This window comes from Nomascus leucogenys, chromosome 22a (assembly GCF_006542625.1).
Source record: "Nomascus leucogenys isolate Asia chromosome 22a, Asia_NLE_v1, whole genome shotgun sequence".
Taxonomy (NCBI): domain Eukaryota; kingdom Metazoa; phylum Chordata; class Mammalia; order Primates; family Hylobatidae; genus Nomascus; species Nomascus leucogenys.
The window spans coordinates 79,608,076-79,620,460 of NC_044402.1; the positions used below are offsets into that span (position 1 = coordinate 79,608,076).

Below are 12,385 nucleotides of genomic sequence, written 5' to 3' on the forward strand. Positions count from 1 at the left end.
AGGTACTTGAAAGGAAATAGTTTTGTTTTTTGCTTCATCCCTGTAAGTGGAATGATGGCTTAAACTGCTTTTAAGAACATATTTAATTTAGAAGCATGTTATACCCTTTATAAAGGGCCTGTTGTAGGACCTGAAGTGCCATTAATAACAAATTCCTATAGCCACTGTTAGCATGTTTATAACTATACTTTAAGAACAGTAATAGAAAAAAAAACCTAAGACCCAGCATCCTAGTTCCTAGTCCAGTTGAGCCGTTCAAGGGTGACATAGCTGAGTTAAAACATCCATGTAAAGTTGAAGCTGTCTAAACAGTCCACTCACTTTTGACACAGAAGACAATGTTAGTGGATTTCCTGGGGCCAACATCCTGCAGATCTTCACTCATTTCTTTGATTACAACTAAAGGCTCCTTCTCTTCCACTCATACAGCTCTGCTGGTACTTACATAATGGCACTAATTTCACTTATGCTTTTATTATAATTACTTGTTTACAATTCATCTTCATTAGATAATATGCTTCCAGAAAGCAAGAATGTTATCTTACAAATGTCTTGGCAGCTTCTAGCACTGTGCTTTAAATACGGAGGGCCTTTAATAATGTTAGATGACACACATCACATCACTCCTCAGACACGACAATAGCTTTCCATCTCATTCAGAATGGAAGCCATTGCCTGCATGGTCTCCCATGACCTGACTCCTGACTCTCTTCTGATCCCTCTCCCAGCACTGTGCTCCTCTCTCAAACTGTTCCAGCCACACTAGCCTCCTTGATGTTCCCAGAACATGTTAAACCTGCTCCTGCCTCAGGGCCTTTGCACTTCCTGCTCCCTCTGTCTTCAACGCTCGTTGATCAGATTCTGTAGGGTCTGCCTCTCCTTTCCATCATCTCTGGTAAAATAACATCTTATTTTGTAAAGTATCACCACTCTATCACTCTGACTCTTTCCATGCTGTTTTCATAGCACTCATGAATATCCAAAATACTGTACACTTAGTATCTGAAACACAAAACAAACTTACGGCCAACCTGTGTAGAAAAGAGTCAAGAAATGCTTCCATTCTCAACTGTGCTAGGTTACTCACTTAAAATAGCTATATATCACACTTTGTCCCTGTGATTATTAAAAATAAGCACAAAGTATAAGAAATTGAGTAATTTCTTCTTATTTTTACAAGAATTTTGAAAAGCTATTATTATATTCAAAACGTTAAGAAAGTCATTGCACAAAAAAAACAATTTTGGACATCTCCTATTAGGAAGAGGCTACCTTAGCTAGCTACACTGCTGGAGATGTTGGCAGATGTTCACAGCTGGAAGGAGTTAAACATTAACAGCTGGAAGCTGGGAGACAAAAGCAGGTCACAAAAGAATGTAGATATTACCAGAAATGAAAAAACCTTTCTAGACACATGCTGGGCCTGATCTGCTAGGGTAAACTTAAAAACATTCCTAGGACAAAAAGAGGGGTGAAACATGGGAGATAACGTAATAAAACAAAGTACAATATTAGTTTTAGATTTTCTAAGTGGTGGACATATGGGTGTCACCGTATAATTCCTTTAACTTTTTTGCATATATGAACATTTTAATAAAATGTTGGGTTATGTTTTAAAAGCACTCCTGAGTGGTGGAAACTCTGAATGAAAAACATTGGTTTTAAGATCACACATCTAGTTAACTGCTCTCTAGCATCGCAATGGAGAGATCAAAAACACCTTAGCTCTCTAAGGAAATGGCAAGTACGGATAAAAAGCTGACAGCCACGTTTGTTAATCCCAAAATTGTGGGAGGCTGATCCAAGAAAGCAGAAGGATAGAGTTCTCATGAATATTTGAGAAGGCCAAACTTTAGCAAAACAATCATAAGAAATAAAGTATCCAGGTATCTATTTTGCCTTGCTAGAATGAGTTCTTTCATATTGCTTCAACTTACACCTTCTCTGCTAGTTGGCAGGTACGCGTAGATATGCAGAAACTGATTCATCATTTACACTGGAGGAACATCATATGTACATTTACATGAGAAAGAGAAAATTTAAATAGTATAGGCTATTTTGCCTTCCACTGTACCTCCTGCTTATCCACGCCAGAGTGAACATCAGCCCGGAGATGTGAATGAATCTGCTAGTCCTTTAGCCTCCCTCAGTTACCCAGTGCCTCTGACAGGGTGAGCATCCTGTTGAACTGAATGCGATTCCAGTATACACAAACATGCATTTTCTTAAAACAAACCTAATCACAAGCTAACTATGTCTTCTGGAATTCAGTATGAATAACTTGCTCCAATGCTGAAGGAAAACCTAACACGTTCATGGAAAGATAATACAGTCTCTGATCCACCCTCAGGCATTTTTCAAGAGTAACTTTGACAATTAGGAGTTTTTGCTTTTCATTTGAACCTCAGAACTGGACTTCACATGAGATGCAACTACACTGAATTCTATTCACTTGAAGTACAAAAAGGCTCTAAATTGGTGTCAGGAATCGTGGACTCTCATCCCAGCTGTGCGACTCACTAGGTGTGAGATCTTGGGCAAGTAACCATAACCTCTGAGTTTCAATTTCCTCAACTACAAAATAAGGCAGTTGGCTCAGATGGCACTTGACATATTTAACCTTCTATGAATCCATCTATGAATTTTTTTTCATAATTTGTAAGCTATAAGCCTGGCTAACCATGGTTACCTAAAAAGCAGTTTGTTATCTAATGATGAACAAGTTAGCAATCCACAGCTTGGGGGATTAGCAAGATTACTGCTAATGCAATTAGCTAATGCTAATACTAATGCACTGACTACAGGTTCTCATCATTTTCACCCCCAGAAACTGAAAAAATTGAAAATTTTCACATGAAGACCTCTATTTCCACAATATTAAAAAAAAAAAACAGCAACAGAATCATTAAATTATAGAACACTATTGGATGCAGGTGTAATTAAAATCAGTTGTATTAACCCCATACTCTGCAAGGTGGTTTAAATGGAAAAAAAGCTATTGTGTCAATAAAATGCAAATACAGGAAAAACATATAAAGAATTGTTTACTCTGATGAAAATGTTTAAAATTCACTAGCTAGAACTTAAGAGCAGTATATGAGATAGTCGTGTTCCTTTTTCTACATCTACATTGTACACACACACACACACAAACACACACACACACACAGAAACCTGCCCTCATTTACATGCTTAATTGTAGTGGTTTACAAATCTGGTTGCACATTAGAAATACACAGGAAGCTTAAAAGACTTTTTAAAAATTCTGATAAGCAGGCTTCCCAAGAACAATTGGATCAGAATCTCTGGAAGTGAACCCCCCATCATTAGAATTTTGAAAAAAATCTCCAGATGACTAATATGCAGTCACAGTTGTGCCTCAGTCCCAATTATGGGAGAAGCAGATGGGGAGGAAGCTTTATTTTTGTTGTTGAAGTCATGGGTAGACTGGGGCAAATAAAGAGGGTTAAGTTGGATCTTCACTGAAGAAATGTGAAAATTAAAGTTAAAGGCCCTTTAGATTAAAATATAAACAAACATTTTTGACATTTTTTAAAATAAAAATATTTATAAACTCCTAATAGCCTTCACTCACTCAATACATTAAAACCTGCAGACATATTTATATCAATATGGTGAAATAGCTTACCTAAATAAAAGATGTTTTCTACTGATTAAATTCTCCAATTTTCCTAAAGTTACATGATATAGATGCTTAGTTACTGTGTTCCTTAAAAGTTGACAATACATACATTTTGGAAATCTGTATATCTTTAAATTCATCAAGAGCATAAAATCAGCATTTTATCTGCAATGAAGTTATAAGTCATTGATTTTAGTATCTATAATTATAATTTCACTGTGAATAAAAGCAGATAAGATAGCAAAGTATACTTCAACAATAGAAAGAATCATTAGTAACTGAATGAAAACATACTGAGATTTAAGAAAAGACACCTTTAGAGTCACCTTGGAATGCTGAGTAGGTAGTCTAAGGTGACACTCAGCTCATCCATATTTGTCTGTTCGAGGCATAATGGAATTGTCAAAATGAGGCCACTCCGTCTGTCCTTTCCTCCTATTAAAAAAGAGATTTAAATTTAACATGTCATACATATTAAGGCATAATTTGAATAATATATATTTGAATCCAATCTTACTAAAATAATGATAAGTTTAAGACATAATTTGGAAAATATCTAATGGCTACTTATAGATTGTAAATGTTTATGATACTATAGGAGAATTACAGAAAATTTAGAAAAAAGGAAAAAAATTCACCCATGAAATCTTCACCCAAACATAGCAAATATCACTTTATTTAAATTTCTTCCATTTAGTGTGCTTAATGTAATCAATTCATCAAACACCTCTCATGTGCCCAGCACAATAAGTATTTGCAAGCAAAATAAAATAAATTTCCAATCAACCTAGGAAGAAAATATTTAAGTCATAAGAAATATGATAGTTTGTTATGTTCTATAAGATATGTAAAATTATAAAAAGAGATTTAGAAAATGATTAAGAGCTGCAGTAAATGTGAAAAGTTTCATTGAAAAGACTTGGGAAAAACAGAGCTGGGGGTATTGGCGTGTCTGTAGTCTCAAGTCCCAGCTACTCAGGAGGCTGAGGGCGAGAGTATCAGTTGAACCCAGGAGTCCAGTACTAGCCTGGGCAACATAGCAAGATTGCATCGAAAGAAAGAAAAGAAAAGAAAGAAGAGAGAGAGAGAGAGAGGAAGAGAGAGAGAGAGGAAATAAGGGAAGGGAGGGAGGGACGGAGGGAAGAAGGAAGGTAGGGAGGGAGGGAGGGAAAGGAAAATGGGTAGAATTTGTAAACCAAGTCAAAACAGTATTCTGTGATGAGGAATGATCTGAGTTAACTCACAAAGGTCAGACAGGCATATACTGTTCATAAGACAATAAAGATAAAGCCCTGCCCAGCTGAGAAGGGTGCGTGGGAACTGGATATTGAAGTCTGAAATCAAGGTAGTAGAATACAGTTACATTCCATGTACGTTCAAGTTCCTTTCAGTGTGCCAAAAGTATAATGTAACTTTTAAATACTTTTATACCCACATCATGTCTTTGGAAGTTTCCTACATGTTTGATTTTCATACTGAAGCCCATCTTCTGACCAAACTGACATTTGAGGTAATTTTAGAAGCTTAAAAAGCAGCAAATACTGAGAGAAACAATTCCACATGATCGCTAGACGTCTATCACTAAAAACTGAATGGTGTGAAGAAAAAGACTCATATTAGTGACATAAGTGCAATTCATAACATATGAACCGTAAATGAACTTCCGTCCTCCATTAGGTCAACCATCACTGCTATCCAACCACTTTGTTTAATGTCAACAAATAACCCTCTAAGGTGATTCAACTTACTAATCAATCAATATGACTTCAATTGCCTATTTTTTTGTTCAGAATATAAGGGTCATTTTTCAAAAAAAAATGGATTAACACAAGTGGTTTTCAAACTGCATCCCCTGAATGACTCTCTCGGTTTGAAAAAATTTTCTCTATTACTAAAAAAGTTTGAAAACTACTGGCTTAAATCATCAATGGTCAAGAGAGGGCATTAATAGGAATAGGCTAAGAAGTCTTTCATTTACTCCTCAAAATTGCTAAGCTTTATCCATGCATTAAGCCAAGCCCTAAAAAAGGCTCACACCTGGACTATGGCACGCTGACTCACTGTAGAATTGTCTTTAGAAGGTAAATTTAACATTCAGGGCTATATTTAAATCCATTCCCCCTCAGCTTTCATTCAGGGACAATAAAATAATCACCAGTGTAAAAGTACCAGAGGTGTGAAAGCCAACAGGAAAAAGACTTTCAAGATACTTATGGTCAAAAGCATCAAATGCTACACAGAGACAAGTGTCACAAGATGCAAAAATGTCATGGTAAAGATTATAAGAGAATAATAATGTCTACTATTGAAAAGAGTGTGAGAACACAGGCATTTTCGCACACCCTTGGAAAAAATAGAAATTGAAACAATCTTCTTGGAGGGCAATCTGACAAAACCTAACACAAATATAAATGCATATTATCCTTATACCACTTCTACTTATAAAAATGCATACTGCTGAACTTGTACAAAATAGACAAAGCTTTCCAGGTATAGAAGAGAAAAAAATGCACAAAGCTATGAATAAGAATATTTACAAAATCATCATTCATATCAAAGTATAATATATAATATAGTATATATTAATATTATATATTGTATTAATATAGTATATAGTATTATATATTCAATATATATTACATATTGTATATATAATATACACAATATATAATATAGTATATTATATATTGTATAATAGTAATATGTATTGTAATATGATATATATTACATATTGTATATACTATATATTACTATTATACAATATGTAATATATTATATATTGTATACTATATATTATATACAATATATCATATACTATATATTGTTATATATTGTATATACAATATAGTATATTATATACAATATATAATACATACTAGGAAAACATGTCAATTTATACAGAGACATAACATACTTTGAAAAAAGGACATTAGTATTATCAAGGCAATTAGGACAGGACATAAAAAAGAGTAACACAGAGAAAGCAAGATAATGCAGTCCAAATAACTCTGAGTTGGCAGAGCTACAGTATCTATACTAAATCATGTAGAGATTTACTCAATGATTCAAACTCCAGAAGATCACTACACCCAATGTACCATACATACATGCTCCCACTCATAGCTTCCCCTTGACTCATCTTAGCTGATACATACTTTGAGTTGATAACTGAAGATAAATTCAAGTGTATATAAACAGTTTTGAACAGCAAAGAGTGAAAACAGAATAATGGATATTAACTCCTCCAGTGTACTGAAACTTTCTCAGAGGAAGATGGAAGAAAAAAGCTAGAAGACAGTTATAAAAACTAATCATTCTGTATTTCAGAAACAATTATTTGGATGCCAGTTAGTCAATTATTAATTATTACATTTTCGTATAAGTGAGATATCATGACATCTACCTTGTAGGGGTCATTTTAATGAAATTACAGAACAGAATAAGTATCAGAAGACTGTATTTTCAGGGATTTTGTTTTTGTTTTTTTGAGACGGAGTCTTGCTTTGTCGCCCAGGCTGGAGTGCAGTGGCGTGATCTCGGCTCAGTGCAAGCTCCGCCTCCCAGGTTCACGCCATTCAGGGATTATTTTTATAGTTCATTCCTAGAGAGCTTTCTCCAAATGTGTAGAGCATCAAAAATCTTAAAGGAGGCTAGAGAAGAGTCAGATCACATACAATGGGAACCCTGTCAGGCTAATAGTGGACTTCTCAGGAGAAACATTATAAGCCAAAAGAGACTGGAGGCTTATTTTCAGCATTCTTAAAGAAAAAGATTTCCAACCAAGAATTTCACATCCCACCAAACTAAGCTTTGTAAGTGAAGGAGAAATAAAATCTTTTCCATACAAGTAATTCCTAAGGGAATTCATTACCACTAGACCAAAGAGATCCTTAAGGGAGTTCTTTAAACATGGAAACAAAAGAACACCTGCTACTACAAAAACACATTTAATTACATAGCCCACAGACCCTATAAAGCAACTATGCAATTGAGACTACAAAGCAACCAGTTAACGACTTCAAAATAGGATTATAACCTCACATATCAATATTAGCCTTTAATGTAAAAGGACTAACACCCCACTTAAAAGATACAAAATGGCAAGATGGATCCAAAAAGAAGATTTGGCCAAGCACAGTAGCTCATGCCTATAATCTCAGCAACTTGGGAGACTGAGGTAGAAGGATCACTTGAGCCCAGGAGTTTGAAACTAGCCTGGGCAATATATAAGGACACCTGTCTCTACAAGAAAATTAGCTGGGCATGATGGCACATGCCTGTGGTCCCAGCTAGTCAAAAGGCTGAAGTGGGAGGACTCCTTGGGCCCAGGAGATCAAGGCAACAGTGAGCTATGATCATACCACTGCACTCCAGCCTGGGTGACAGAACGAGATCCTGTCTCAAACAAACAAACAAAAAACTCAAAAAACAAGACCCATCCATCCGCTGTCTTCAAGATACCCATCTCACATGTAATGATAATGATAGGTTCAAAGAAAAGGGTTGGGGAAAGATCTATTACACAGATACAAAACAAAAAAAGAGCAGGGGTCACTATTCTCATATCAGAAAAAACAGACTTTAAACCAACAATAATAAAATAGGACAAAGAAGAGCATTACATAATGATAAAGGGTTCAATTCAACATGAATACTTCATTATTCTAAATATATATACATGCAAGCAACACTGAAGTACCCAGATTCATAAAAAAAATGTAATTTTGGACCTACAAGATGAATTAGACAGCCACACAATAATAGCAAGGGATTTCAACACTCCACCGATAGAGTAAGACAGATCATCGGGGAGAAAACAAACACATTCTGAACTTAAATTTGACACTTGACCAACTGGACCTAATAGACATCTACAGAACAGTCCACCCATCAACCACAGAATATACATTCTTCTTATCTGCATATGAAACATACTCTAAGACCAACCACAGGCTCAGCCATAATGCAAGTCTTGATAAATAAAAAAAACTTGAAATCATACCAACCATACTCTCAGATCACAATGTAATAGAAATAGAAATCAATACCAAGAAGATCTCTCAAAACCACACAATTACATGAAAATTAAACAGCTTGCACTTGAATGATTTTTGTGTAAACAAAATTAAGGCAGAAATCAAAAAATTGAGATAAATGAAAACAGTGATACAACATATCAAACTCCCTGGGATGCAGCAAAAAGCGTTAAGAAGGTGGTTTATAGCACTAAATGACTACATCAAGAAGTTACAAAGATCTCAAATTAACAACGTAACGTCACACCTACAGGAACTAGATAAACAAGAACAAACTCCAAAGCTAACAGGAAAAAAAAGAAATAACTGAAACCAGAGCAGAAGTGAATGAAATTGAGACCCCAAAATACATTAAAAGGATCAACGAGGCCAGGCGAGGTGGCTCAGCCCTCAAATCTCAGCACTTTGAGAAGCCAAAGTGAGCGAATCACTTGAGCTCATGAATTTGAGATCAGCCTGTGCAACACAGCAAAACCCCATCTTTACAAAAAATACAAAAATTGGCTGGGCATGGTGGTACACACCTGTAGTCCCAGCTAATTGTCAGGGCTGAGGCTGGAGGATCGCTTAAGCTCAGGAGGTCAAAGCTGCAGTCAGCCTTGTTCGTACTACTGCTCTCCACCCTAGACTGAGTGACAAAGTGAGATCCTGTCTCAAAAAAAGGGGGGGGGGGCGCTGACAACACCAAACGATATACAAGATCAACAGACCACTAGCTAGATTAAGAAAGAAAAAAAAGAGAGGAGATAGATGAGATCCAAATAAGCACAATTAGAAATGACAAAGGTGACATTACAACTGATCCTACAGAAATACAAAAGACTTCTGTGCACACTAACTAGAAACTCTAGAGAAATGGATAAATTCCTAGAAACACAGACCCTCCCAAAGTTGAATCATAAAGAAACTGAAGCCCTCAACAGCCCAATATTGAGTTCTAAAACTGAATTGGTAATTAAAAAAAAATCTACCAACCAAAAAAAGCCCTGGACTAGATGGATTCACAGCCAAATTCTACCAGACATACAGAGAAGAGCTAGTAACAATCCTACTGAAATTATTCCAAAAAATTAAAGAGGAGGGATTCCCTCTCCTGTAAAGCCAGTATCATCCCGACACCAAAACCTGGTGAAAAAAATCAATATACAAAAATAAGTTGCACTTCCAAACACCGATAACACTCAAACTGAGAGCCAAAAAACATATTCCCATTTATAACAGCCACAAAAAACACCTAAAACTACACCTAAGCAAGGAGGTGAAAGATATCTACAAGGAGAGCTACAAAACACTGCTGAAAGAAATAATAGAAGACATAAAGTAATGGAAAAACATTCCATCGTCATATTTAAAATGTTAAAATGGCCACACAGCCCAAAGCAATCTACAAATTCAATGCTATTTGCATCAAACGACCAATGTCAATTTTCACAGAACAGAAAAAAACTAAAGTTCATATGGAAACAAAAAAGAGCCCAACTAGCCACAGCAATTCTAAGAAAAAAGAAAAAAGCCAGAGATATTACATTACCTGTCTTCAAACTACACTACAAGGCTGCAGTAAACAAAACAGCATGGTACTGGTACAGAAACAGACATATGGACCAATGGAACAGAACAGAGATTCCAGAAATAAGGCCACACACCTATAGCCTTCTGATCTTCAACAAAACATGCAATGGGGAAAGAACTACCTATTTAATAAATGGTGCTGGGATAACTTGCTAGCCATATGCAGAAGAATGAAACTGAACCATACCTTTCACCATATACAAAAATTAACTCAAGATGAATTAAAGACTTAAACCTAAGGCCTAAAACTATAAAAATCCTAGAAGAAAACCTAGGAAATACAATTCTGAGTATCAGCCTTGGAAAAAAAAATTATGACTAAGTCCTCAAAAGTAACTGCAACTAACACAAAAATTGAAAAGTAGGACATAATTAAACTAAAGAGCTTCTGCACAGCAAAAGAAACTATCAATAGAGTAAACAGAAAACCTACAAAATAGGAGAAAATATTCACAAACTATGCCTCCAACAAAGGTCTAATACCAAGAATCCATAATGAACTTAATCAATTCAACAAGGAAAAAATAAATAACCCCATTAAAAAGTGGGCAAAGGACATGAACAGACATTTCTCAAAAGACATACAAGTGGCCAACAAGCATGCACATCACAAATAATCACAAGAATGCAATCAAATTGACAATGAAATATCATCTCATACTAGTCAGAATGTCTATTATTAAAAAGTCGAAAAAATAATAGATGCTGGTGAGGCTGCAGAGAAAAGGAAATGCGTATACACTGTTGGTGGTTGTGTAAATTAGTTCAGTAACTGGAGAAAGCGGTTTGCAGACTTCTCAGAGAACTTAAAACAGAGAATCTATAAAACAATGTATTTTCCTTTGGGTATATACCCAGTAATGGGATTGCTACCATTCAATCCAGCAATCCCGTTACTGTGTATATATCCAATGGTAAATAAATTACTCTATCAAAAAGACACATGCATTCATACATTCCTTGCAGCACTATTTATAATAGCAAAGACACAGAATCAACTTAGGTGCCCATCAACAGTGGAATGGATAAAGAAAACGTGGTACCTATACATCACAGAGTACTATGCAGCCATAAAAAACAGGGAAATCATGCCCTTTGCCACAACATGCAGCCAGAGGCCATCATCCTAGGTGAATATTGACACAGAAACAGAAAACCAAATACTGCACGTTCTCATTTGTAAGAGAGAGTCAAACACTGGGCACACATGGACATAAAGATGGGAGCAACAGACACTGGAGACTACTGCGGGGGGAGGAAGAGAAGGGGAAAAGGGCTGAAAAACTACCTACTGGGTATTATGGTCACTACTTGGGTGAGGGGAATCAATTATACCCCAAACCTTAGTATCGTGTAATATACCCATGCAACAGACCCTGAATCTAAAATAAAAATTGAAATTAGAAAAATAAATTGGCCTGCCAAGAACCAGTACAGAGTTAGCTCTCCTAGCTCTTCATTCCAATTTAAAGATGTCTTAGAATACCTTCTAAACAAAACTTTCATAAAAAAATAAAATGCATTTGTCATACTTAACAAAGAAAAAACTATTAAAAAGTTTGTATATCAAACACTTCAAATTTTAAGAAGAAAACATACCTGAAAGGAAGGCTAGTTTTTTCTTCAGAATGGGTAGTATTACTGAGGCCTCCATTTTACTCCAGTGAACTTCCTTAATTCTGAAAACACAGAAAGTCAAATGTCAACTACAAGACAACAATTATTCCACGAAATATATCCTAATGATAGTTTATCCCAGAGTTTCTAAACCTGAGAACTACTGACATTTTGAGCAAGATAATTCTTTTTTTGTAGGGAGTTATCCTGTGCATTGTAGAATAGTTTGCAGCATCCCTGGCCTCTACTCACTAAAAACCAATACCACCTCCCTTTCCCAGCTCCGACAACCAAAATGTCTCTAGACATGGCCAAATATCCTCTGGTAGGCAAAATCACAAGTGGTTGAGAATCACTGGCTTAATTCTTTCTCAGAGCAATACTCGGGCCAAAACACTGCCTGGTACATAGTAGTAACTAAAAAAAAATAATTTGTTGAATAAACAAATGAATCAATCAAACAGGCAGTCAATCTTCCTTTGTGTTCCTTATTAATTACACAGCTTAATGCAAGATA

At 35.7% G+C, this 12,385-nt stretch overlaps 1 protein-coding gene across 3 annotated transcripts in view; it reads right to left on the minus strand.

The window, feature by feature from the left end:
• SESTD1 (SEC14 and spectrin domain containing 1) overlaps nucleotides 1-12,385 on the minus strand; it is a 165,063-nt gene that overhangs the window by 85,516 nt on the left and 67,162 nt on the right. For all 3 annotated transcript variants that reach the window (XM_030802447.1, XM_030802446.1, XM_030802448.1), the window contains exons 2-3: nucleotides 11,851-11,930; nucleotides 3,970-4,078 (exon numbers count right to left, since the gene is read on the minus strand). In XM_030802447.1, the coding sequence (XP_030658307.1) occupies nucleotides 3,970-4,078; nucleotides 11,851-11,905 (164 nt within the window). In that variant the 5' untranslated portion in view covers nucleotides 11,906-11,930. The remainder of the gene's footprint in view (nucleotides 1-3,969; nucleotides 4,079-11,850; nucleotides 11,931-12,385) is intronic.